The 27064-nt window shown below is 41.7% G+C and overlaps 3 protein-coding genes across 4 annotated transcripts; 2 read left to right on the top strand and 1 right to left on the bottom strand.

The window, feature by feature from the left end:
• Positions 1-484: 484 nt before the first annotated feature.
• On the top strand, positions 485-4803 carry LOC121610060. The gene is made up of 3 exons (XM_041941969.1): positions 485-1146; positions 2045-2941; positions 3900-4803. Exons 1-3 carry the CDS (start codon positions 832-834, stop codon positions 4413-4415), a joined length of 1728 nt encoding a protein of 575 aa, XP_041797903.1. The 5' UTR covers positions 485-831; the 3' UTR covers positions 4416-4803.
• Positions 4804-5793: 990 nt separating this feature from the next.
• vars1 (valyl-tRNA synthetase 1) lies at positions 5794-17614 on the top strand. The gene is made up of 29 exons (XM_041941888.1): positions 5794-5917; positions 7143-7498; positions 7581-7724; positions 7829-8030; positions 8116-8231; positions 8373-8448; positions 8816-8916; positions 9022-9149; positions 9290-9454; positions 9569-9650; positions 9736-9855; positions 10576-10684; positions 10774-10953; positions 11116-11240; positions 11384-11487; positions 11600-11758; positions 12248-12338; positions 12472-12577; positions 12736-12806; positions 13716-13841; positions 13978-14082; positions 14499-14646; positions 14857-14984; positions 15267-15422; positions 15591-15815; positions 16022-16133; positions 16595-16770; positions 17161-17310; positions 17395-17614. The coding sequence occupies exons 2-29, from the start codon at positions 7145-7147 to the stop codon at positions 17461-17463; spliced, it is 3828 nt and encodes a 1275-aa protein (XP_041797822.1). The 5' UTR covers positions 5794-5917; positions 7143-7144; the 3' UTR covers positions 17464-17614.
• Positions 17615-17704: 90 nt separating this feature from the next.
• abhd16a (abhydrolase domain containing 16A, phospholipase) lies at positions 17705-27007 on the bottom strand. Of its 2 annotated transcripts, none has more exons than XM_041941978.1 (20): positions 26868-27007; positions 26269-26325; positions 26117-26183; positions 24803-24889; positions 24459-24544; positions 24222-24295; positions 23924-24031; positions 22255-22369; positions 22068-22169; positions 21894-21957; positions 21701-21750; positions 21262-21385; positions 20761-20865; positions 20609-20672; positions 20384-20440; positions 19836-19898; positions 19670-19746; positions 19123-19221; positions 18971-19017; positions 17705-18349 (listed from the first exon to the last, which is right to left on the bottom strand). In XM_041941978.1, exons 1-20 carry the CDS (start codon positions 26967-26969, stop codon positions 18266-18268), a joined length of 1632 nt encoding a protein of 543 aa, XP_041797912.1. In that variant the 5' UTR covers positions 26970-27007; the 3' UTR covers positions 17705-18265. The 2 variants fall into 2 exon arrangements, with proteins under 2 accessions (XP_041797912.1, XP_041797911.1); XM_041941977.1 differs by having other exon boundaries at positions 26269-26328; positions 26868-26975.
• Positions 27008-27064: the final 57 nt, after the last annotated feature.

The following is a 27064-nucleotide window of genomic DNA, read 5'->3' as shown; positions in this document are numbered from 1 at the left end:
CCTGTTTGTCATATTTAGCAAAGCAAGCTGCAATCTGTGAGCCATGAAAGGGAGTGTGTTTTGTCTGGGAAGTTAGATTTCAAGAATTGCTGCACTCTGGGTGAGACAATGACCCGTAGCTTGACACTGTCAGGATTAAGCTTTAATGAGGATTTCATTAACAGACATGGTTAAATTTAGAGTTTGGTTGCTCACATTTTACCTGGAGTTTCAAGTGAGAAATACTGCTCAATATGGAAGTATTTCAACAGCAGCTGTTTGACTTTGCACAGACTCTTTCAAGAATGAGTTTCACTAAGAATAATGAATGACATGAGTGTGTCAATCAAACGACTAACCTAACCACCATTGTTTGGGAATGCAGACTTACAGGTAATTAACAGCATTTGATGGGTGTTGGCTTGGTTTGTGTGCCTAACAGAAAAGGGAGTTAAAGGTGTAACCACAGAGAGCATAAGAGGGTGGGGTGAAGTGGAGGTACAGCCAGAGGGAGAGTCAAAAGAGGGTGGAACTGACAGAGGGGGTGAGGTTGTCAGGGAAAGGGAAATGAAGGAGTAAGCAAGATTGTGCCTGCAACACAGATTCACTCTCTCAGAGTCCAGCTGACATTAAAAGAAGACAGACATGGCTGGAGACAAACTGGAAGAGAGAAGAAGGAGCGAGTGAGGAAAACAACAAGCCATCAGCAGCCAACCTTGGCCACCTTATCTTTTCCATCTATATACGGAAACCACTGGATAATTTATAAGCCTCTCCCTCTCGCTCTGTGTGACTGTGTGAGTGTGTGTGTGAGAGAGAGAGAGGGGGGGATTCGCTGAGCTCACCACCACCATGCTGTGTCCTGCTGCTGTCAGCGCAGCTGCTGCGGCTGTCTGGCTGCTCGCAGTGCTGGGCCCAGGCCTGTCTCTTCCAGCTGAGGACAACTCAGAGCCGGGCTTCAGGCTCTGCAGCCACTGCTTCTTCAGACAGACGCCTCCTCGGGGAGCCTCCGCAGGGCCACTGCTGCGCCCACTCTGCCACAGACTGCCCGGGGGACAGGCGTTTGCCACTCTGTCCAAACCGACCTGTGACACAGCTGTCTACTCTGCCTTCCATCTCAGCCACGGATGGACGGAGAGGGAGGGAGAGGAGGGGGGAGAGCTTGTGGTAAGGACGCAGCTATTGTGCTTGTTAAAGTAGTATCATCTGTTTTTGAATGATGGCATGCAGTAAATCTGTGGTGGAAAGTAACTAAGTACATTTACTAAGAGCTGTACTTAAATACAGTTTGTACTTGAGTATTTTCATTCAATGTTGCTTTATATTCTGCTCCACTACATTTTAGATGGAAACATTGTACTTTTAACTCCACTATATTTATCTGACAAAGATTTTACAAAAAAAGATGAGCTAATGAAATAAAATGCATAGTTAAAAATTAAACTGGTGGTTCCCAACCTTCATTTAGACTGTGACCTCTTGAATTTGGTGCCTATTTCCGCTCTAAAGTTAGTTCAAATAACTGTTGAAGGCCCAAAATTACAAAATTTTATATTAATATTTTACAAAAAATACAAGAAGATTATGAATAAACATCAGTTAACTGCTTCTGACAGACCTTTGTATATAATACAGTGTAGCTGCACGGGCCATTCGTCAGCAGAATGAGTACTTACTGAAGTAGGATGTTGAATACAGGACCTGTAACTGTTATAGGGTATATAGGGTTTTTTTGGGGGGGTTGTCATATTAGTGCTTTTAATCAAATAAAATATCTTGATATTTCTTCTACCATTGCACTAAATATTGTATATAGACATTCACCTCTGGTAATTTTAGTTTGAGAGAGTGCTGGCATACAATTAAAGTAAAACAAGAACAAAATTTTTCACATGTCCTATTTTTCAGATGTTAAATAGGCTCATTTGATATGACCAAAGAACTTCTGTACATTTGAAAATGATCAGTTAAATAAAATGTTGTGATTCATACTAATACAGAGGATAACAATTTGCTTAGATTCCGTTGCAGACATATTTGAATGCTTGTTTTTTTTTTCTGTCAGACAGAGCAAGAAGAAGGAGACAACAGCAAAGTAGCAGTACCGGCCCTTCTCAGAGGAGGCGGGGACCCTCCTCATCCTGTCTCACCCACAGACTCCCTGCTGCAACACTGGGACTCAACAGTCACAACACTGGTCCAGTCAAGCATCACTCCCCAGTGCAGCACTTCAGGGGGGGATCTCTACATCCTGACTGGAGCGGGAGGTCTCAGGGCTGCTGAGGATGGAGATGAGGAGTGTCAGACGAAGCCGCTGTGGTCTGCAGTGTGCTGCGCTGCCCCCGAGGGGAAGAGTAGCTTCAGTGTGTGCTTAATCAAAGAGGCAGGGGAAGGGGAGAGGCAAGTGAGCGTGAAGGAGCTGGAGGAAATGCTTGGAGTGACAGAGCTGTTCTCAGACGGCTGTGGAGGAGCAGATGGGGAGGCTGTTGGAATCACAGTGGGTCTTCACAGTGAGGGGCTCCCTGACAATGCACAAAAGCTGGATGCGGATCTTACTGCTGAAAACACAGGAGGTAATGAAGTAGATTCAAACACTGCTGGTCGAGTCACTGAAGGAGGGGAGGTTGATTCAGATACCAACAGCCAAGATCCAAATGAGGACATTAAGGACGGCAGAGAGGCACTGATCGCCGGAGAACAGGTGGCTGATGCTCAGCCAGAAGAAGCTGATGTTGCAGATGCCACGCGAGAATCTGGCGGTGAAGGGCAGCGGGATGTGACACATTCAGGAGCTGTCAGATCAAAGTCTCCCAGGTCCTCAGCTGAACATGAAACTGTGGCTGAACAAGAGGCAGACACAAATTCCAGCAGCACTCTGGTCTTCGTCCTCTCCACCACCATGTCCATCCTTAAAGCTCCTCTGCGGCCTGTGTTCTCCACAATCACGCAGTTACCTGGACAGGTGATACAAGTGACTGAACCATGTAGACATAGTTATATTTTACACTTACAGGTGCACTCCGGAAATAAAATATTACACCTCTATAAGAAAAAAAAAACAATGGGTCAAAATCATAGACAGTATAATAAGTGAACGGTGCCTGTGAAGTGAAGCCAGGTGCAGAAGTGACCTAAACCAGCAGTCTTTCTAATAGCCAGCAGGGGGCAACTCCACTGGTTGCAAAAAAAAAAATGTCTGATTGTATATAAGCATATGAGAAAATGACCCACTTCTCACTTTTTAATGCCTGAGTAAACAGACAATGAGTTTATGTTCTCATTTGCTAGTTTCAGTTCTTCCTCAACACAGCATGATGTTCATTTTGTAAGTTATGGTCCCATTTGGAGTAAAATAGACGATTGAGCAGGGCATGCCGTATGCTTCAGGGCTCTCTTGTGTGTGACAAGTAGCTACCACAGCGTGTCCTCGGGTTGTCACTCAAATCCACTCAGGATAGAGGTGTAGTAATGCATATCCTCCCCAGCTCCACCAAAACACCACCTGTCCAAATTTTATCAGACTTTAGAAGCTCGTTCATAACGAGATAAAACATTATACAACTGTTATCACTCCTCATGATGAGTAAAGTGAACTTTTTGTATAAAAGTTGGGGGAGCGGTCATTTAATTTGACCAATTACAGGCAAAATACTTTATAATTCTTGTTAAAATACTGGGAAATTCAGATTATCATTTGTTGCAAATTGATTAAATCTTAATTTAAACGTTTTAATATGTTCAGTTTCTAGGTCATTTAATAAATGTTCTCACTGCCGTTCGCTCCTCCCAGACACTGGAATGTCATGTGAGGCCAGTAGGAGGCGTTAACATATTACATTCCCTCAGGTCATTCCATCATTTCATCATTCACACCTTTTTATCTCACTGAAAAAGTGACATTTTGTCTTATCTCCACTCAGGTGACCTACGTTCTTCAGGAAGACCTTGGAGTTCTGTCTGCCCTCCCAGGAGATGCCTTCTCCCTGCTTCACCTCCTGACCTCTGACCTCCTGTCCGGGATGGGCTCAGCTGCAGAAATGCTACTGGGTATCGGGGAAACCTGCGTCTTCAGCACCTACTACTGCACCTCCTCCATGCTGGGGGCCCTGCTGAACAGCTGCCACACTGGGGTCACTGGCATGGGGACCCTGGCTGGAGACACAGTGGGGATATTTGGGGATGTGCTGGATAATGGTTGGTGGGTGACCAAGTTCTTTGGAGGGCGGCTGTGGGAGCAGAGCGAGGGGTATGTTGGAACAGTGATGTCTGAGATGGGGGGTCAGGCGAAAGCTGTAGGTTGGGGGTTTGGGAGACTGGCGTGGAGAAGTGGAAATGGGGTGGGTAATGTCTTTAGGCTGGGAGGGGGGTTAGTAATGGGGGTGGTGGACATGGTCATTGGTGCTGTGAGAGGGGCTTTTGGGCAGGAGTCAGAGTGAAAAGTGGAGGAAAATTCCAGACTCCAGCTTGTTTTCTCCAGTTTTGGTTAGTAACTTTATTTAGCACACGAGAGTGTGAAAAACAAGGTACTTCAGTTTGATCTTATTTGATATGCCTTAGTTGTTATAGAAGGATTGTACTTCACTGATTCAAATTTAGTGAATCGTCAATTCATCCCACTGTAGGTCTCACACTTCACTGTGGCTGGCTATACAAATAATCTGCTGTATTTGAAAGCTGGGATAAATGACCCAACTGTGATTTAAAAAACACTGTGCAAAGCTTTTGGATGTAATTATTCACATAATTCTTGTATGATAATTGTTATGATAAATGTTTGTTGAGATGTACATTTGAATAAAGAGAATGCTGGCTTATTGTACTTTGTGTGTGCTTGTGCAATGGAAATGTTTTTCCCATCGCAACAAGACAGAGCAACGTGAGTTCTGCCCTTTTCTGTAAATGCCCATGGTAACACACAGCAATATAATAAAAACAAAGCAATACTTATATATTAATATTTCTCCATGCTTTTGAAATCACAGTCTTCCGACATAAAATATGACTATAAAAAGTGGGTAGAATATACTACTGTACTTTAGTAGCATTTAGACGTACTTAAGTATTTTCAATTGATGCTACACTAACACCAAATTTCAGAGGGAAATATTGTTCTTTATATACTTCACTGAATTAACTTTCAGATATAGTAACTACTGAGAAGTTTATGAATTACGCATATTCATCCTTCATTTTGTCATGGATTAAACTACCAAGAAAAATCTGTCAAAATCAGCTCCACCTCAACCAGCATAGCAGTGTAATTTACATGTTAAAGCATCACTTTGATACTCTATGCATATTTAGCTGAAAATACTAATCAGACTTCTTCAGTAAAATTGAATGCAGAGTTCTCACTTGTATTTCAACACTGTGGTATTGCTACTTTTATAGCAGAGGTGGAAAATAACTAAGTTCTTTTCCTCAGGTTCTATAAAGTACATTTCTGAGGTGGGTACTTTATTTCCATTTTCTGACACTTTGAGCTGCTGCTCTTACTTTTCAGGGTGAAATATTGTACTTTTTTAGGCTCTACATTAATGCTGCTTATATGTTAATGCAATGATAGTAATAATCCCACAATATATTATGATGTAACACTCTGAAACGACCTATTCTACTTTAGATACATTTGTGTACATTATGATGATACTTCAGCACTTTTATTGAAATGTGAGCATGTTATTTTTTCTCAATTTGTTTCACTTTACTTTTTAAAATCATTTGTATACTTTTGCCATTATAGTTTTTGTTGTTGTTGATCGTGATTTAAAAAAAAATAAACATTTTATGCACTTCCGCTTTATGGCGGAAGCAGCTGATCAAACCCGGAACACGTCGCAAGCTATCGTTGCATCAGACGGCAGAGAGGCGGAGAGGACTCATGTGCTGTGCAGTGTATGCTAACTTAAGCTGACGTCTCTTTCTGTTTCATTCAAAGGTAAGGATAACTACTTACAGACATTTTCAATAACACACCACATGTTTATGAAACACTAACGTTTAAACGAATTTAAAACAGTGGCAACTTGCGAAAACAGATGTGAAGCCCATCAAGCACTTACAAAAACTCGACTTTTAGTTTGTCTGATTAGCCAAAGCTAACTAGCTTGATTGGCATGACTTTTCGTCAGCCTGTGACAGGTGGCAGAGAGCAGCTTTACAGAAAGTGAAACAACTGAGCAGCTAACATAGCCGTCGTCTAGCCCCTCGATATTACCAGTATAAAATACCAAATACCGTTTTCTTAAATACGTGCAGACCCTTTTGTGTTAACCTTATCGAGATGTAAGTTGGAGTGACACGGTTGAACTAATATACCCGGTAAACACACCCGCTCCATTGTTGTCAAGCAGGTACAAAAAGTATTTGATAGCATTGCAGGCGGACTTGTTTTGCTACTACTCACTGATGGAAAAAATGTGCACATGTCAAAACCAGTTCAGACTATGCATATCATTTCTCTTTTTTTTCCATCATTATTTTTATTGAGTTTTAAAGCATTTTCACGTACAGACATGGAAAAAAACAACAACCAAAAAAACAAGATTACAACAACAATAACCCCAAAACAAAGGCTTCTCTGTTTTATACTGTGTGATTAAACACAAGTATATAATTCACCCATAATAAGGATGTGGAGTATCAAAACAAGAAAAAGAGAAAGGAGAAAATAAAAAAGAGTATTATTTTAGGACATCGCAAAGGACACTGCAGAGGACTACCAATAACTACTCCTCCTCCTCCATCTCACTCCCCATACCACGCAAATCCACACACTCCATGTATTCAATAAAAGGTCCCCAAATGTTTTGAAATAGTGACAGTTTCCCCTTTATAATGTAAGTTATCTTCTCCATAGGTAAAGTTGTAGATATTTCTTTAATCCAGTTAATGAATTTTGGTTTACTTGTACTTCTCCATGAGGTTGCTATAACTCTTTTTGCGAGCAGGAGACATAAATCCAGGGCAGCAATTACTTAACAATTTATGGTCAAGGACTAATTGTATCCCTAAAATTCCCTTTAAAGCTTGTTTAATCTCCCACCAGAACTGTTGGACTTAACTGCCTTCCCAAACACAGTGAAAAAATGTCCCCTTCTCCTCTCCGCACCTGATGCACAAGTCCGGGATATCATTGCATATCATTTCTGTGTTTCCACCAGAGATGGCCACTCTCTACGTGTCCCCTCACCCCGATGACTTCAGGAGCCTTTTGGCTCTCATTGCTGCAGAGTTTTGTCCATCCTCTCGCCCCAGGACCCTCACAGAGGACCCTCCTGCATCCCTGAATGCCCGCTCCAGACCGACCCTGGTGCTGGGCGCTGGGGAAGGTGACTCTGTCCTGAGCGGGGCCAGTGCTGTCTCCTGGTACCTGGCCTTACAGGGGAAGAGGGCTGGTGTTGATACAAAGCAGCAGAGCCAGATGTGGCAGTGGCTCAGCTTTGTAGACAATGAACTCACCCCGGTGTCCTGTGCTGTGATTTTCCCACTGATGGGGATGATGGGAGTCGATAAGAAGGTGAGAAGAGTGTCCAAATGCGTACCTGAACATGTGTGTGATGTATTACTATGATGTTTTATGACTTGTTTTGTGTTCTCAGCTCCAGCAGAGTTCCCGTGCAGAGTTGATGCGTGTTCTAAAGGTTCTTGATCAGGCACTGGAACCGAGAACCTTTTTGGTGGGGGAGAGCATAACCCTGGCTGACATGGCTGTAACTACAGCTGTTCTTCTACCTTTTAAATATGTATGTATGTCGACTTACAGGTGTTTCCACATTGTTGCTGATTATCTGTGTGCCCAGTCAAACCAATGAACCACACGCTGATTGTGTATTATTTATCTTTTAAGGTGTTGGAGCCATCAGACAGGAAGGTCTTGACAAACCTTACCAGGTGGTTCACAACCTGCATAAATCAGCCCCAGTTCCTGAAGGTGTTGGGGAAGATCGCTCTTTGTGAGAAGATGGTGCCAGTTACACCAAAGACGAATGCTGTTGCAAAAGCTGCTAATGGCAGTCCTGCTATTGATTCTGCTGATTCTGCAGCTAATGGTCAGGAAGCCTTGCGCAACAGTTCGTGAGTATGTCTTTTCTGTGTTTAAAGGTGTTCTGATTTTCTTGATGTTTCCTCCTTCAGGCCCACCAAAGACAGAAGCCCAGCTGAAGAAGGAAGCTAAGAAGAGAGAAAAGTTGGAAAAGTTCCAGCAGAAGAAAGAAATGGAGGCGAAGAAAAAGACGCAGCCACAAACAGAGGTGTGGATATTTAACAACGTCTTTGGAGCAGCTTTTAAAAAAACACGAACATGGCTTATATCAACAGCATAGCAGGTTAACAGGTTAAAGATCACTTTCCAGATCTCATGTGTTGTGCTCTCTTTCCTTTTTCTCTTGTAGAAAAAGGCCAAACCAGAAAAGAAGGAATTGGGAGTGATCACATACAATGTCCCCACTCTCCCTGGGGAGAAAAAAGGTGATTGATCAGTGTGGCTGGCAATGTTCTTTCTCTTGTTGTAGTTTGAGAATAAGAATATGTGGTGAATGTTTGGGCTTCAGGGTTTGTTCAGAATAATATTACTTGTCCATGTTCGAGGTTCATATATATGCCTGAAAACTCAATTTCTCTGGACACATTTCAGTATTTTCACTCTTGCATTTTGATGACCTTTATATTTTGGTCCTTCATATCACTCAGTGCAGTTTTGATCTGCCTCTTAGTGGTGGTGAGGGGGCTTTTTATGAGAAATACTGACATTAGTGCACACATTCCTTAACATGAATAACTGTATCATGCTTTATTGCGTATGTCAACCCTTTCTCTCTCTTTCTTCTGGTGTCAGATGTCATCAGCCCACTTCCTGACTCATACAGTCCTCAGTATGTGGAGGCTGCCTGGTATCCATGGTGGGAGAAGCAGGGATTCTTCAAGCCTGAGTATGGGGTAAGGAAGCCCTCCCCTCACTGTATATTACAACAACAGAAAATATCATATTTTGATGATTTTAGCCCCCAGTAACATTCATGTCTCCCGTACCACATTCTGCAGAGGAAGTCTATTAGTGAGCACAACCCTCGTGGCATCTTCATGATGTGTATCCCTCCACCGAATGTGACTGGATCACTTCACCTGGGTCACGCCCTCACCAACGCCATTCAGGACACTCTGACAAGATGGTAACTGCAATTCAACACAAGCCATATTTCCAGTGAGACTTAAATTGCATCGTGGGATTTCTGTCTATCCATTTCACTCTCACTTGTTGTGATCTGGAAGCCGTGTGTTTGATTTGGTGTGCTTTCTTCCTTCCGTCCAGGCACAGGATGCGAGGTGAGACCACCTTGTGGAACCCGGGCTGTGATCACGCTGGCATTGCCACCCAGGTGGTGGTGGAAAAAAAGCTGATGAGGGAGAGGGGTATGAGCCGTCACGATCTGGGCAGGGAAAACTTCATCCAGGAAGTCTGGAAATGGAAGAACGAGTGAGTGAATGATGTAGTAGAAACGAGGGGATGTGAGAGATTATGACTGAGATGACTACTGGATTATTACTGGAGTAAAGACACAGTAAGATCTTTGCCCCTGTGTCTTTTTAGGAAGGGAGACCGCATCTACCACCAGCTGAAGAAGCTGGGCTCCTCTCTGGACTGGGACAGAGCCTGCTTTACTATGGACCCTGTGAGTTTTCTGAAATCCCTGAACTACTTTGAACATCTGTGGATATGTCCCCCATTCTCATGTCTATACCTGTTTCTCTGTGCAGAAACTTTCCTATGCAGTTCAAGAAGCCTTTATCCGCATGCATGACGAGGGAGTGATCTACAGGAGCAAGAGGCTGGTCAACTGGTCGTGCACACTGAACTCTGCCATCTCTGACATAGAGGCATGTATTTTGGTTAAATTATTAGATGTAAATGATGATTAGAGTAAATTTCCAGTAAAATCACAAAAGTCTGTTTCCCTTTTTTTCTTAATTTTTTAAAATAGTATTTTAAGGTTGAGATCTAACCAAATATACTAACATAGTGTGTATGTATGTGTATATATATATATATATATATATATATATATATATATATAATCTGTGAAACACTGAACGTTGTCTTAGTTTAGAGTCTTCGATCTGTATATTTCCAGATTTAATTCCTAATTTTGTTGATGTTTTTGCATGGCTTTTTGTATTGAGACAAAATGAAACACTGATGTATTCGAGTAATTTGTTACTCAGGAAATTAGAAATTATCCTAGCCTGCGATGTCCCTGGTTCAAGTCCAGCTGGGGGCATTTGTTCACCCCCCCTTCCCACATTTCATTTTTGGCTCTCGACTGCGCATTGCCAATTAACGGCAAAATGCCTGAAAATCATCCTTAAAAATTGGAGAAGAAATTGCATTCCTTAGAAAAATGTGTATCTACTCAGAAATTGAAGGTACTGAAAAAAAAGTTTATGGTGTTCACTGCAAATGATATCAAATGTTTTAAACAGCACCCAGCCCTGCTTTGCCAACTCTGTTATAAGACTGGGATGGCGACAGATCTAAACAGTTTTGCCAGGACTGACCATGCTGTGCTCTCTTGATTAAATCTTCTGGTTGGTTTGCAGGTGGATAAGAAGGAGCTCACCGGCAGGACTCTGTTGCCAGTGCCTGGTTACAAAGAGAAAGTGGAGTTTGGAGTTTTGGTGTCTTTCAGCTACAAGGTAGACGGATCAGGTACGTGAGCTCAGAGAGAGCAGAATATTATGAACGCTGTGTGCCACCTCAGTAACACTGTTCTTTACGTCTCTCTTTTTGTTCCTTAGACGAGGAAGTGATTGTGGCCACAACTCGTATTGAAACGATGCTGGGAGACACTGCTGTAGCCGTCCACCCTGCTGACTCCAGATATCAGCATTTGAAGGGAAAAGTGGTGCTGCACCCCTTCTGTGACCGCAAGATGCCGATTGTCTTCGACGACTTTGTGGACATGAGCTTTGGAACAGGTAGGCGTGATTACAGGAGGAGACAGTCTGCCGGTTGGTCTGTGTGGGCTCAGAATAAGTAATCATAACAAGTCGTTAAGCCAGGCCACTTTCCTTATTATCACTGTTCTCTTTTCTTCTTCTCTCTGCCTCTCCTGTCCCTCTGCACCATTTTCTGTACAGGTGCTGTCAAAATCACCCCAGCCCATGACCATAATGACTACGAGGTTGGAGAGAGACACAATCTGGCCTTCATCAACATCTTGGATGAGAACGGCCTGCTCATTAACGTGCCTCCCCCCTTCCTGGTATAGTGTCTCATTATCGTCCTTCCCCCTGCTGTGTCTGCATTTCCACCCTGACACTAAAAGTCAGGCTTCTTCATAGTTTGCTTGGTGTACCAGTTTTATTTCTTAATTTTTCATTTTTAACTATTCTGTCTGTCCCACAGGGGATGAAGCGGTTTGAGGCCAGGAAGGCAGTGCTGCAGGCTCTCAAGGACAGAGGCCAGTTTATAGAGATCAAAGACAACCCTATGGTCGTCCCAGTCTGCAGGTAAAGTGAAGCTCATGTGTGCATAACTGGAACACAGGTTATTTGTGTTTTAGAGCTTTTTTTATCCTATTCAGGATCATCCTTAAGACCTGTTGTGTATCTACCCTATCAGTCGTTCCAAGGACATCGTGGAGCCACTGATGAAGCCGCAGTGGTATGTGAGCTGCACAGATATGGGCAAGCAGGCTGCAGACGCTGTCAGAGAGGGACGGCTCAAAATCATCCCTGATCACCACCTCAAGACCTGGTTCAACTGGATGGACAACATCAGGTAATTATCTCTTCAACTTTAAATGTGTTTCTTCAGTTTTATATAGATCTAAGCAGTTATGGCCGTTTAATGGTCAGCTTCGTTTATAGTAGATAGTGTTATCACAGTGAGTACTTTGATTTTGATACCTACAGATTTTGCTCTTTTGGCCTTTACACTGAAATTTTGTCTCGACTATTTGATAAATATTATGTCTAAAAAATGTCAGAAAGTAATGCAAAAGCACAGTAAATTAGTGTTGTCTTTGATTTACTGTCACAAATGGCAAAGCATAGCAGCAAATCACAACTGACAACCTGGAATCAGAGGGTGTTTGGCAGTTTTGTATGAAAAATTCTATAGTAGTTGTAGTAATCAGAATAGTTGCCAGTTAATTTCAGTCAGTCAGTTTATTGATTAGCCAACTAACAGTTTCAGCTACAGAAATAGATCATTTTGAACAATCAAGTGTATAATGAGTCTTGTTTCATCCATCCGTCCTCCTCTCAGGGACTGGTGTATCTCTCGGCAGCTGTGGTGGGGTCACCGTATTCCTGCTTACTTTGTCACTGTCAGCGATGCCTCCGTGAAACCAGGAGAGGTAAGATTATGTCACTGTTGCCAAGGTCCGGAGGCTTTCAAATGACAGATGAAAGCTATTTGTGTCCGTTATTCAGCATTTCTTTGCCTTCCTCTTTTATTTATTTACCCTTCTTTGTTTTTTTTCCCTCCAGGACATGGACGGTCATTACTGGGTGAGTGGGAGATCGGAGGAGGAGGCCAGAGAGAAGGCGGCAAAACGCTTCAACGTGTCTGCTGAGAAAATTACCCTCAGACAGGGTAAGACTAAACAAATTTTAATTTAGCAATGTCATTACCACAATTATTTTTAAGGTGATCTAATCTGCTCATGTTTTGCTACTACACACATTAATTTGATGTAATTAATGCTACTCCATATTCATGCAGATTAGATAACTTTTGTTCCTGTGTTTCAGATGAGGATGTTCTGGACACTTGGTTCTCATCTGGCATTTTCCCCTTCTCCATCTTCGGATGGCCTAATGAGGTAAAAGACTGAGGTCAACCACCTTTCTACTGACACAAATGCCACTTTTTTTTAAGTAGATAGTAAAGATATCTTCTGTAGTAGAAACACTGATCTAAAAAGTTTACTTGTGTAACAAAGAAAAGCCTATAAACTGCAATGGCTGCCACCCAAATTCTGACAACACTTTTACTTTTATTACCTCCATAGCTATGTTTTCAGTCCACTCGGTCCGCAGGATTATGGAAAAACTGCTGGCCTGATTTTAATGAAACTTGGTGGAAGGATGTAGCATTGGGCAAGGAATAACTTATTAAATGTTGGAGTGGATGAGAATAAAGGGCAGATACACAAATAATGTTGCACTTTAATTAACATTGCGAGATAGAACATTTGGCCCTGGTGGAATAAATGCCTAAAATCTTAAATACAGTATATGGTGGTAAAGTTCAAAACATAGAAAATGTAGAAATGTGATGATTCAGTAACACAATCCACATTCATGGGTAGCTGATACATGTTGTTGCTCTTACTTCACAACATTGCCTCAATTATAACAATGCTTTTTTTCTCAAAATCAGCCATGGCTATGGACACACAAATACATGCACATCATGCAACTAATTAAACTCTTATGTCCAAATATGAATAGTCAGGAATAAACTCTACCAGAGATGTTAAGGAAAAATATTTGAACTTTATGTTTCGCAAGAACAAGCAGCAGTAATAAAAAGTTTGCAGATTTGTCATCACAGAAAATTCGACATTGACGGAGGACTGTGCTCTGCGAGTGCCCCTTTAGTGAATACATTAATCTGGGCCATGCCTGTGCCACTGAACCTCTTAGAGTTCTGTAGAAAATCTGACGTTTAAACAGTGTTGCTTTGTTGCCTCAGTAAGTTTATTCATTTCCATTATTAATTCATTTAGACTCAGGACCTCAATGTGTTCTACCCCGGCACCTTGCTGGAGACGGGCCATGACATCCTGTTCTTCTGGGTTGCTCGTATGGTGATGATGGGCCTCAAACTGACTGGCAAGCTGCCCTTCAAAGAGGTGAGACCAATCAAAACGGCCAAAACTGGAACATAACACAGCAGGATAGGATGTTAATGTTATTAGCAAGACATGGCCAAGTAGTGATGATACTTTCTTTCTTTTTTTTTTCTTTTATTTATTTATTTTTTAACAGGTTTATCTGCATGCAGTGGTGAGGGACGCCCACGGAAGGAAGATGAGCAAATCTCTGGGAAACGTCATTGACCCTCTGGACGTCATTACAGGGATCTCCCTGGAGGTAAAGTCTAATCACACTTTGATGCATGTTCAGATACATGCATACATAAAGTCTTTCCTCTCTCCCATTTGGGTTGTCTTGTACATGGACACCACACACTCATTGCTCCCCCGAGGCCTATATTCTTATGTAAGCTTTATTAAGCACCCGCTTCTGCTTCCAACAAGCTTTTATTGGGGCCATCAATCTCCTCACCAGCAAGGTGAAGACTGCTCTGTCAGATGAAGCAGACCTGTCCTCTAGAGGGCACTGGAGGACTTGCAGTAAACTACACTTAATGTTTTCCTGTAAAGGTCCGATTAAAACATCAAGCGGTTGCAAGGGGTTTCTCATTTTTAAGACGAAAACAGAAAATTGTTGAACACATTATTTTGTTTTTCAAATGGTGACTCATTCCCTATCCCCCTACCCTCCAGGGTCTTCATGCTCAGTTGACAGACAGCAACTTGGATCCACTGGAGGTTGAGAAGGCAAAGCAGGGCCAGAAGTCAGACTACCCAAATGGCATCCCAGAGTGTGGCACAGATGCTCTCCGGTTCGCCCTGTGTGCCTACACTAGCCAAGGTGAACTCATTTGTCTTTTTTGTTTTTCTCACTTTCTCTCTTGTTGCGCCTCCATTGGCCCAAGGCCTGCATCTCAACCCTGAATTCATAAAATGCTTAAAAACGCTGGAATATAAAGCATTACAGTCCTGTCAGCACAAGGTCAGTTGTTACAAATCTCTTGTAATATATATACTGAAATGATCATTTATTCCTGCGTTTGTCTCCCAGGAAGGGACATCAACCTGGATGTCAACCGCATCCTGGGTTACCGTCACTTCTGCAACAAACTGTGGAACGCTGTGAAGTTTGCCATGAAGACACTGGGAGACAACTTTGTACCATCAGAGAAAGCCCAGGTGAGACCAGGGGAAAAGATGAAGGACAATCTGAGAACATAAACAAAGTCTGCTCCATACTTATTTGTATTCATCCAGCGACATATCTACCATATTTTGACCAAGTGAATGTTTAGTAAAACTGTCTTCTTGTTACCATTTTTTGTCTGGGGGGTTTAGTTTACTGCCTGCTGCCCTGCTTTGTATTCAGAAACATGTACACATTGACATTTGGGAGGTACCCAGTACAGAATTCGTGTTAACTCAACATTTCTTCCCTCACACGCCATTCAATCCTCTCAGTTGTGTGGAGAGGAGAGTGTCTCAGACAGGTGGATTCTGTCTAGACTGAGTGCTGCTGTCAGTCTGTGTGATGCCGGCTTCAAGGCTTACGACTTCCCAGCCATCACGACCGCCATCTACAACTTCTGGCTGTACGAACTCTGTGACGTCTACCTGGTAAGAACTTTTAGACCACTGAGGAGCCTCGGTCCATTCATCTTCAATACATTGTATGTGAGGGCATATAAAAGCTTCATCATTTAGCATTAGGCTGTGTGCCCAAGACCAAAACAGATTCTACTACTTGCTCTTCATCTCTTCCATCCCACTCCTCTTGCCCTTCAGGAAAGTGTGAAACCAGTGTTCAGCAAAGCAGAGGAAGACAGCAGCAGCCAGAGACAGACGCTGGTGTGCAGACAGACCCTTTACACCTGCTTAGAAGTCGGTCTTCGCCTTCTGTCTCCCGTGATGCCCTTCGTCACTGAGGAACTCTACCAGAGGTTACCACGACGACGACCTCAGTGTGACCCCCCCAGCATCAGTGTCACATCCTACCCTGACACCGAGGAGGTGAGAAATGGAAAGGGAAAATGAGGGTCGTTAAAAAGAACCTCGCCGATGTATGCAATGCCTTTACAAGTCAGAAGTGACATTTTTCCACATGTTGTCAGAGGATGAACATCACTTATTTTAATTAATGGTGACTGAGGTTCATTATTCGGTAATGCTCTCCTTCTGTCTTTGTGAGCCATACTATTTTCTGTGATTTGTTGCAGTTCTGCTGGCACAGCGAGGAGGTTGACCGCGACATGGACTTCACAATGACTGTGGTCAAGACCATCCGGTCACTGAGGGCTGACTACAACCTGACCAAGACCAGAGCTGACTGTAAGACCACACAAAGAAACAAAATAGAAAAGTTACTCTGAAGTTAATCTTGGTGCAACACCAAGTATTCATCATCTTGATTACAAAGGGAAATTCACTGAAACACTGTAGGAAGTTTAAACTCCTTGCCTTGATGAATATAATGGCTGGTAAAATATACATTGACTGAAGTGCCATACTTAAGTACAATTTTGAGATACTTGTACTGCTACTTGTAATGCTACTTTATACTTCTACTACTTCTTTATACTTCTACTAATCAATCTCAGATGCAAATATTATACTATTGTTTATATTTGTTACAATTATTATAAAGATTTTAAATACAAGATGTAGTAAGTATGAGTATAATATTTCCCATGTTGACAAATGCCAGGATTTACCTTAAGCCAAAACATGAATGTATCTTGTCAACAAGTTATCTTTTGATGTCTAAACTTCAATTTGCCCATTTCTCTCAGGTTATCTGCAGTGCATAGACCCTGCGACTGTGTCCCTGGTGCAGAAGTACACTCTGCAGATTCAGACCTTGTCTTATTCTCAGGCCATCATCCCTCTGACAGCCAACCAGCCCGTCCCAGAGGGCTGTGCTGTAGCCATTTCCTCTGACAGATGCACTGTCAACCTTATGCTCAAGGTGAGAGCGGCTAATCTGCTCAATTTTGTTTTCAATTTCTCAGATGTGTGAATACATTAGTCCTGGTTTTGTTGGTTTTGTGTTTCCATAGACACAAGATGAGGGGTTATTTGCAAAGCACTGCTTGTTCTTACAGTTGCAAATCAGCTAAATTCACTATTTGTTTTGTCAAGCAACGCAACAATCTGAAAAGTCTAAGAGCATGAGTGCACGCCAGCTACTTGGTAATCAAGGCAGTTTAATGTGCCAGGAATACTATTTAAACTAGATCTCTTGCGCTTAAATTTGAGTATAATGTCCCCTCTTCCTGCTTTACTGACCTGAAATAACAAGATCTTAATTTACAAACTGTTGTCCTTATCTTCACTTCACCTCCTCTAATTCCCCCAGGGTCTCATCGATGTGGAGAAGGAAGTGGCTAAGCTAATGACAAAGAAAGGTGATTTGGAGAAACAGATGGAGAAACTGAGAGAGAAGATGGCAAAGAGTGACTACAAGGATAAGGTGCCAGCGAAGGTGCAGGAGCAGGATGCTGAGAAGGTGGGAAAAAGAAATTGATTCACAGTATTTCTGGGGGTGTCGGATGTGCATTCTTGGTAAATAATTACTTCCCTTTCTCCACAGCTACGGCAGAGCCAAACTGAACTTGAAAAAGTAAAAGAAGCCATGGACAACTTCAGGAAAATGATGTAACTTTCCCCTTAGCATTTATGTAAATCAGGACTTATTTCCACTTTTTTCATGTCAGTGTATTAATTTTCACATTCATTTTCCAAGTTCATTGTAGTGTGGAGGGAATTCAATAAAGCTCCTAGAACGGAATTGTCTTGAGCAGTGTATTGTTCTGAGGCAATCTATTAAGCTAAGTCTCTAGTATATCTGTGCAATTTGTTGAACACTTCTATCAAGTAATGAACAAATGAATTCGGTCCGTTATGTCAAACAATTTATTCAGCATATTTAATAGAACATGTAAGCAGAACATACAGCTTTGTTCATAAAGACGGTGTCCACAGAAAAGAAATGAACCTGAAAAGCTTAAGCACTTTGGCTGCATTTTTAAAGATTACAAATTCCTCTGACCTGACACCATTAAGATATTTTATATTAGTTATATTGTAGCAATGTACAGTATTTCTACTTAAAATTGCTCCTTCACAAACACAGCCAAATGGGGAACAATGGAAGGAGTGAGATGGCTTATGCACCCTTTTTAAGAGACAAAATCTGAAAATTATGATTTAACACTAACCTCAAAAGAAAAGAAGTACCGTATTTTACAGGTTTTTGGGTGCAGATGGAGGGCAGGGGGCGATAGTAGACCAGATCTTTCCAGATTCAACCACAGCACTATACATGACAACAAATCTGTCTTGGAAAAAGTCTGGAACAAAATCACAGTAATACATTCACACCATGCCAGGAACACGCTCTGACCACAGGCCATCCAAATCCTCTACTGCTCATTTCCTCGCAAGCATCCATCCGTCTTTCTTTACAGTCTCCAGGGTGAGTGGAACTCGGAGGCGGGGAGAGGAGTGCAGTGTGTCGTTTCAAAGTTTCGCATGTACTTCCGTGCCTTGGAGAGAGAGAGAGAGAGAGAAAAAAAAAAAGACAGCGGGGATGGAGGAGGAATGGAGAATGAGAGGTGTGGGAGGGTAATGAACAAAAAGTGCAGAATTTGATTATATTAGCTTCGGTCTGTCTGGCTCAGTGCCATACAAATCTCTCCATCTCTTAAGGGTTTACACAGGAGGTGAATCAAGTCTAATTCAGAAGGCATTACCAAGGGAGGGAAAGCATAGCATTAGCTGTAATTGATGGCACTCCTCTTGTTTGATGTTAAATGACTTCAATAAGTTGAGCGTGGTGAAATATATTACACCAGTCAACCTGAGAGCACAGGTGAGCTGGTTACTATGGCGACCAGAAAAGTGTTCCTCAGTGGTAATGATGTCTGAATAGCTGTGATGTTTTTTTGGGGTGTTTTTTCTGGAGTGCAAGCGAAGGGGGGAAGGTAAGCCAACTTTAAACAAGAAAATTGGACTTATTGGAGAAAAGGAAATTAGACTTTTTTCTTTTAACCTGACTTGAGAGACATGGGACAAAGACAACAGGTGGCTTCCCTATAAAGCAGACAGTCGAAACAACTGTACACGCTGAGATTGAGTGCAGAGATAACAATAGGTTATTTCCTTACCAGGAAAAGTGCCAGCTGTCGCCTTCCCTCTAGAGTCATATCCTCACCTGGCAATATTAAGAAAAAGTACTGTGAGGTGATGCATGTATGTATGAGGCTTGTTTTGTCTGCCATTTATTTGCCATGTAAATGCGAAAGGACCTGGCACTTACCAACGCTCCATGGAAACAAAACATCTCTGTCAGCCTGATACGACTGCAGCACAGACACACACCAGTCGTCATCCACCTCATAGCCGCTGTACACTGATGCTGCAGAGGAGGAGCATTACACATGTTGTTATAATACCAACTACGTGTTCAAATGCCACATGTAGAGAGACTCAATATTTCTTCAGTTTAATACTGTGAGTTGGTAAGACTTTATGTACACATAATCACCTGTTAACCAGTTAACAAGTTGCTTATTGGCATGCATATTAGTAGCATATTGGCTCTTTTTATAAAGCACTTGCCTTATTCTGCAAGGCCATATTCTACAACTACTAGAGTTTACCTTCAATAACCTCCTACTGCGTATTCATAGTAAGCAAGTTGTTGCCAGTCTGCTACTGATATGCATGCTAATAGCAACTTGTTAACTGTGAAAATGTGTACCTGAATATAAAGTGTTACCAGTGACTTTAATTCTAATTTACAAAAGGCAAAGCAGAGTTTAAAGGCAATGTGTCCAACACAGTGAACACATGGACACACTTACCTTCTTCTAACTGATTGGAGGATGCCAGCCATTGCCTGACAACTCTAACCCCCTCATCGGTCATTATTTTTGGGTACCTGGGCAGGAAAATGACATCACCCTTTACACATGTGAGCATATCCAGCACTGAGGCTGCTGAGATGAGATGTTTGAAAATCAGACCCACCTGAATTGTAGCAGTTTGAGCAGAAGGTCGTTGCCTCTGTTAGACATGACGTCCTCTGGACCCCTGTAATAGTGCAATAGTGTCAGTACTTTTGTGACCACATCACTGACTGGACAAGTGGATGCTTCTTCCTACCACTGCATCAACTAGCAAGGCACTTAAACCTCACCACACTGACAATTACAGTGTCATAACAGTAGATGATTCAAGTGCTGGGCAGTTTCATTGTAGTAACAATCAGTTTTTCGGTGTTGAGGTAACAGAAAAATATGTCTCCTTTAATAAACAACAAAAAAGACAGTGCCACGGTGCTTGAATTATAGTTGTTTGTCTGTCACTCTGATATCAGGTGCAAAAAAAAAACCTCACAACTGCACCACTGTTATAACCTGACGCACCAGTGATGGTAAGAATCCAGCTACCTCACCAGGTAACAGGTGTCATGCTCCCATTCATCATCCTATTTCAACCAAAATGTCTCCTGCTAACATTATGCATGTGTAAACCCAAGGGAAAGGACATTTTAAGATGGACTGTGGGAAACTTGCGTTGTGGTGATGATCTCATCTCTGGTTCTCCTGATCAGCAGGACTGGTCCCTGATATCTGCAGGGGGAGAGGGAATGGTGTTAATCATCAGACACATCACTGTGAGCTGCGCCAACAAAGAATGTTTGTTTCGCAGTTACACCCCAATATGTTGCATAACGTTCAATGATGCAGACTTTGACTTTTATGATTAATGTCACTATAAATAGACTTTGTTCCACTCACTTGAGAAGCTGCTCAGCGTTGTTGAGGTTCATGTACTGCCTAACTGTATGCTGCACCAGCGGTCCTAAGAGCGAAGATGTTTCAGTTGTTATACAAAGTGACTTGCTGCAAACAATTAATATAGTTCATGACCGTTAACCCCTTGGACTTACTCCAGCTGTCGGGCATGACCTTGAGGGCCAGTGGCAGGAGATCATCAAAGGAGGCATCCAACACTAATGACTGGATCTCTGGGTATGACATCACTGCCCAACTGGCTACGAAAGGAAATGAGAGATAGAAGGAGAGAAAATGAAGAACAGGGATATATCAGAACCATAAAAGAAAGACTTCATAACACACAGGGGTGGGTCGGGATAATAATTCAGGCCGTGTATACTGTACATACAGCATTTTGTTGACTTATTGTTTTCTGCTTACTGTTTATGCCAGTAACATTTACTGCTAGTTAAAAAAAAACATCCAAAATACTTCAAAACAGCCAAGCATCTTCAGTTTCTGTCAATTTATCAATTTTTAACACTGGCCTGACACTCCAGGCCAACAAGAATTCTCCCAGTGCTGCTGATGGGCACTCTGGGACTAATAACACGATTCACATTCATAGCATTAAAAAAAAAAGCCCATCATGTATTGTTCCTGTCTTTGTGTACCTGTGAATCCTCCTATGGACCAGGCATATATGACAATGTCGCTGAGCTGGAAGCCCAGTTTGTGTATTGCAAACTGGATCACTACATCCATGGCATTGGCTTCATTCTGGGGGAATGGCACTCCCTGGCAGAAAGATACAAATTTAAAAAAGCAATATCTATGCATTATTAAGCAAAACAGTCACACTCAACCAACCAATAAATCCTTCCAGTACCAAAGAATTAACAGATTTTTCAGTGTTTCATTCCACTACGCTGATAGTTTCGACCATGGAGGTGTACTTGCTCTCTTGTGCAATACTAACCAGCTGAAACCAGAATTTCAACATGCCTAGTTTCCACTGAGGTCTTAGTTAGGACTATGTGAAGCACAAGCATACACCATGAACTAATGCTGGTTGACGATTTTATCTAGTATCAAATTGACACCACCGCTTACCGTACTGCCTCCAAAGCCAGGGTGGTTCCAGCCTAGCACAGAGTAGCCACCTACAGTGCACATCAACACAAGATTTAACTAAGACCAAAATACGGCAATAAAAAAAAAAAACCAATTCTGTGCTTTTTCACAAATAATGAAATATGCTGAATTTTGAAGTATCTTGACTCTTGTGATGTAGAGGATTTCTCACCCTCCAGTGGAGTGTTCATGCAGCCCACCTCATAGAACCCTGCGTTCCCCTCACAGCAGATGACCTGTGGCAGAATTCATGCATTTCAACAACCAAGCGCAATGTGAGTGAAGTTTTGCTGGAGCTTGGAACAAACCCAAGGCACAAAAACAACAAATCATTGCAGACATTTACCAGAGTCTGGCCTTTCTGTCCTCCGTCTCTCCTTCGATCCACGAACATTGTGTCAATCTCGTTACCATCGCAGGCCACAAGCTTGTTCCTCTGGCCGTCAAACTGTGACAAAATGGAGAGAATGATCGGCATTATTTACTGAAGTGAGTATTGACATTCAGTGAGTGAGTGTGTGAGTTTCTTTTACCTCTTCTATTAACCTAGCCTGGCCTTGCTGAAGCATGGGCCGCATGGCTTTCTGCAGTAAACCTACAGAGCCAGGGTACAGCATCCTCCTTCCAAATGAGTGCGCAATAAGAAAGCTGGAGAGGAAGAAAAAAGACATGTTGACACTATAACAACTTATATTTTCCTGGAAAAAACAGACTGAATTTGGGTGAAACTGGGTGCAGGGTCTGTACAGAGTCTTGAATATTTGGAAAATGCTTAAATTCAATTGTGTTTTGAAAAAGAAAAATGTTTTTTCAACATAATCTGGGGTTTCATCTACACAATCACTCATGTAAATCAAAAATATTTTAAGATTAAAACAAAATGATCCTGTTGTCCTTGTCGTCTCCTGGCATCAAAATTAGCAAGCATTGAATAATCATGATTAAAACATACAGTACAATCAATCAGCTGGTAAAATAAACAAGGTGACATTATAAAATGCATAATTCTGCTGTCTGATTATGATTGGCTGAGCCGCATTCGAAGCCGTTGTAAAATACTCTATGAACACACACCTGCGACCGAATTACATCAGTATTATTGCACCAAACAAATTGCTCCAAAATGTCATGTTGTGAATTTTGATTTAATGGGTGGGCTGAGCACGGATGAGTGGCGGAAAGAGATGGACAGAATCGAGGAGGGAGATGAAGTTATTAACAGAAAAACTGAAGGGCTGGAAAAGTCAAGAAACAAAGCCGGGATCACTAAGCAGACTATGTGGTCTGTTTGCTGTTTCCAAACCTGGTGTGTCAACAAGCTCTGGCTATTGCTTTTACAACAATCACCAAAATGTAGGTAAACCAGGCTCTCTGTCAGACTTAAGACACTGTGAAACACGAGAAAGGTGGACCCTATGGTTTACTTACTGGGGTCCAGACTACAATGAGAGAAGTTGCCTGAGCAATATTCTTGCTTCTGGCACCTGTCTAGTCTAACACCCCTGTAGCAGAGGAGGAGCGTTAACATAATTGAGCACTACCTCAACAATTGCACAATTAATGGCAATATCCAGATAAATATTACCATCAAGCAAATCATTAAAAATGCTGTCCACCACATCTGTGAGTTGCTGTGTCTGCGTGTTAGATGGGAACCATTCTACTAAATGTCGCCGAAGAACTGCATTTCTTGGTGGAAGATTGATCATTTCTTATCACTAAATTACTGCATTTTTTGTTGCTGTGTCCTTGTTTTATGAAACATTGCTTGGTGTATGTAGTAACTGTTTTATAAAAGCGATAAGCCAGCTAAGCTGCACTGTGTCGTGCCTAACAACGTCCCTTAGCTGTTCTAAAATCACTGTAAATCACAGCCTCTTGGGGCTTATTGCTTTAATACACACTAATTGCTGTGGGTATAAAGGAATTATGCAAACTTCATTTTTCACAATTGCATTTATAGCATCAATTTAGATATGTGATAATAAAAGCCTTGAGAGTCTGAAAAGTGGTAGTTTAGGTACCTTGAAAGTGCTTGAATTTTATTCTTATAAAGCTGTACGAACCCTGAAGATGCAAACCTACTATAAAGCAGATTGTATCCACCCTCATAATGTAATACTAGCAGCAAATGTGCAGTTTCGTCCTGCAGTCATGCAGAGCGTTCAGTTTTGGATTGGTGCTGCGATAAACTGCATTTACCTGATGATGTGGCATGGCAGAGTGCGCACAGAGTTGAAGAAACTGTCTGCTGCTCCTCTTAATCTGGGCTCTGGCTTCAGCAGCGAAACACCAGCCTTGGACAGTTTCCTATCACACACAGAGTTAACGGCTTACAGTGAAAGAGATGACCCACAAAGCATTTTGACATTCAGTGGATGCATTCATCCAACTTACTTCAGTGTTTTGAATGCACGTATCAATAATGAAATGACCCGGATGGGAATGGAAGTGCAATGGCCATTTCAAGTGGTAATAAAATATAAGAGCAAAAACTTACGGATTGCTGACTTCTGTCCAGCTGAAATCCAAAGGCCAGTACAAGAAGTCAAAGTCGTAGCACCTCACTTTTTTCTAAATGCAAAGCACAAACAAAAAAAGAAGTTGTCCTTTGGGCTAAATTCTGATGTATTGTATTGTATTTATTCTTTTTTCCTCTTGTTCCCCAACACACTGTATGGATGCGAATAGTAAATACTGCTGTTCAGTATTTTTTATCAAGTTGCCATGACCTCACCTTGTTTGCTAGTGTGTTATTCTTCTTTGTTTCTTCAAGAATGGAGATAAACTGAAGATACTCCGAATTTTTCCATCTCCCCCACCCTAGGGGAGAAACGGAGAAGGAAAAGGAGGCGGGAAGGACACAGACAAACAGAGAGAGTGCACATGAGACAGAAAACATTTGGTGCAAAGTCTCAAGGGTGCATTTAGTATGCTTTGTGGGTGTGGACTTTGTGTAACTGTCTCAATGTTAATTAAATCCTTTTGGCATGCAAAATATACAGAATAACTTGTGATATCTGAAGATTAATTAACTGAATTAGTCATTGCCGACCAGTCAGTTGAAATCTGTTGCCTCACCTCTAAGACAGGCCACTCCTAGAAGACACACCAGCACTGTTCCCAAATACTGACTCACTGGAACCAGCTTACTACTGCAGATGTAACCTTAAAAATACACAGAGCAACAGTGACACAGGCATCCACATAACTCCCTCTTTTGCTGCCAGACTTGAGCCTCATTAACAGGCATTGGTACAAACATTCAGTCTGACAACTACCCTACAGCCATACACATAAATCAATATCAGAAGCTCAATTATACACTAAGGAGTAGCAAACAACCTCAAGAAATTAATGTCTATTGATGCATAGTCTTGCTAGATGATTCAGTTGATTAACTTTATATTAATCCCACGTGTAGGAGAACAACAATTCCCATGAACACCCCCTGGCAATTTTTCTTCCTTAATGGAATGAGAAATGTCACGCAGAAAAAATTACATATTTTGACATATGTTACTACCAAAGTAACAAGAAAGACTTCTACTGAAACATGTCAAGCTCACATTTAAAGACTATTAAAAAATGGCTTCCATGTGTTTTTACAATTTATTATTCTCCCAAAGCTGGGATTGTTTACATGGGAGTAGGTGTGGGAAATGGGGTTGACATCATTAGCATATCATTCCATAAACTGTAGATATAATAATCAAACTGGTGATCAAAGCTATTTACTATGTTCCACTGTGATACATTATATGAAACCAAATGCTTTATACGTTGCTCACAATTTTTTTAATTACACCTTGCTTAGAATCTTTTTACTGAAGAATTTTAAAGAGATAGGATGACAACTGTATTTTACTGAAATTTTAAAAATAAATGTTGAATTACCACCCAGATAAAATTGTCTTCTTTTGCACAGCCAAGTCTGTGCCTCTTTTGAACATCACCTTATGTGATTACATGTAACAACTGAGGCTACAATAAATTATTATTTTCATTTTCAATTAATCTGCCAATTACGTTATCAATTAACAACTTAATCATTTGGTCTATTAAACATCTGAAAATAATTAAACATGTCTATCTTTCCCAGAGCCCAAGGTGACATCTCCAAATGTTTTGTCCAACAGTTAAAAATCCGAACATATTCAATTTGCAAAAATACAAAATAGAGAAAAAGAAGAAATCCTCACATTGGAGAAGCTGGAATCAATTATTCCTGGAACCAGCTGTTAATCCCTGATAAGTGTCAAAATTGTTGCCAATTAATTTTCAGTTGATCCACTAATCGATAAATTGACTGCAATTTCTCATCATTTTGGAACAGTGGAGAAGAAGAGATCAGTCTTCCTGTGATTCCCACCAAGCATAATTAATACAACCTACCTTTCCTGTACAGATAGCAGAGGAGGAGAGGAGAGCTGTAGTAGGACAGAGACCACAGTGCTGAAGCCTGGAGCAAGAAAACACAAAGTTTTACTTGGCAGAACTTTTAAATTCTTTCCATACAGTATTATCGATCGTACAAACATACTGACCCAGCCGAGGATGCTGTCAGTATGTTTCTCCAGACTCCTGGGTTGGTAGTTCCATCCCTGCTAACAGTGGCAGAAAATTCTTGTTCAGATAATGAGCTCTGTTGCTAAGGTCTCGTGGCTTTCCGGTAGCTAACGTTAGCTAGCTAGTAGCACGGACAGTAGCAAAGAGACAGGGTGAAATAAATTCCAGCTACATACCGTCTTTACAGTGGTTTTATTAAAGTTATCATATATGCTCATTGCTATTTTTCGTTTTATGCCCAGCTTCTGTCTTTTCTCTTCCCGTCTTAGCAAAGTTTCCCCTCACCTAGCGTTAGCATGACCAGGTTAATGTCATTGAGGAAAAAAAATTATGAAGCTACAGTTAGGCTGACTGTTGGAGAAACAGAAAGGCACTGAGTATCAAAAGGCAAGCGTGTTGATGTGCGCCTGTCATTTCATTCATTTCCGAACTGTACACTGACGGCGGAGTTTCAATAACAAACAGCTGATACTTCCGGGACGCCGCCGGAGCTACAGCAATGCTAAGAGATTAAATGCTGTTCAATTTTAGCAGCCGGCTGTGCTCAAACATATGCAAATTTTACAGATATTCCTACCCTCCTCCCCGTCCTGCCCTCAGGCCGAGACTGCTCCGGTGAACGGTGAATTCGTTGCAAATGAGGCCCTAAAACACAACGGAGCCACATCCAGCCGGCCATTCTTCCACTACGAAGACAACGGAAGCCTGCATTGACCAAAAGGCGCAAAAGGCGAAAGCGCGTAGATAACGTGTTGGAAAAAAAATGAGTTGAGA

This window comes from Chelmon rostratus, chromosome 8, assembly GCF_017976325.1.
Source record: "Chelmon rostratus isolate fCheRos1 chromosome 8, fCheRos1.pri, whole genome shotgun sequence".
Classification (NCBI taxonomy): domain Eukaryota; kingdom Metazoa; phylum Chordata; class Actinopteri; order Chaetodontiformes; family Chaetodontidae; genus Chelmon; species Chelmon rostratus.
Note: the sequence above shows the minus strand (reverse complement) of the source record. Positions and strands in the feature narration are given on the sequence as shown.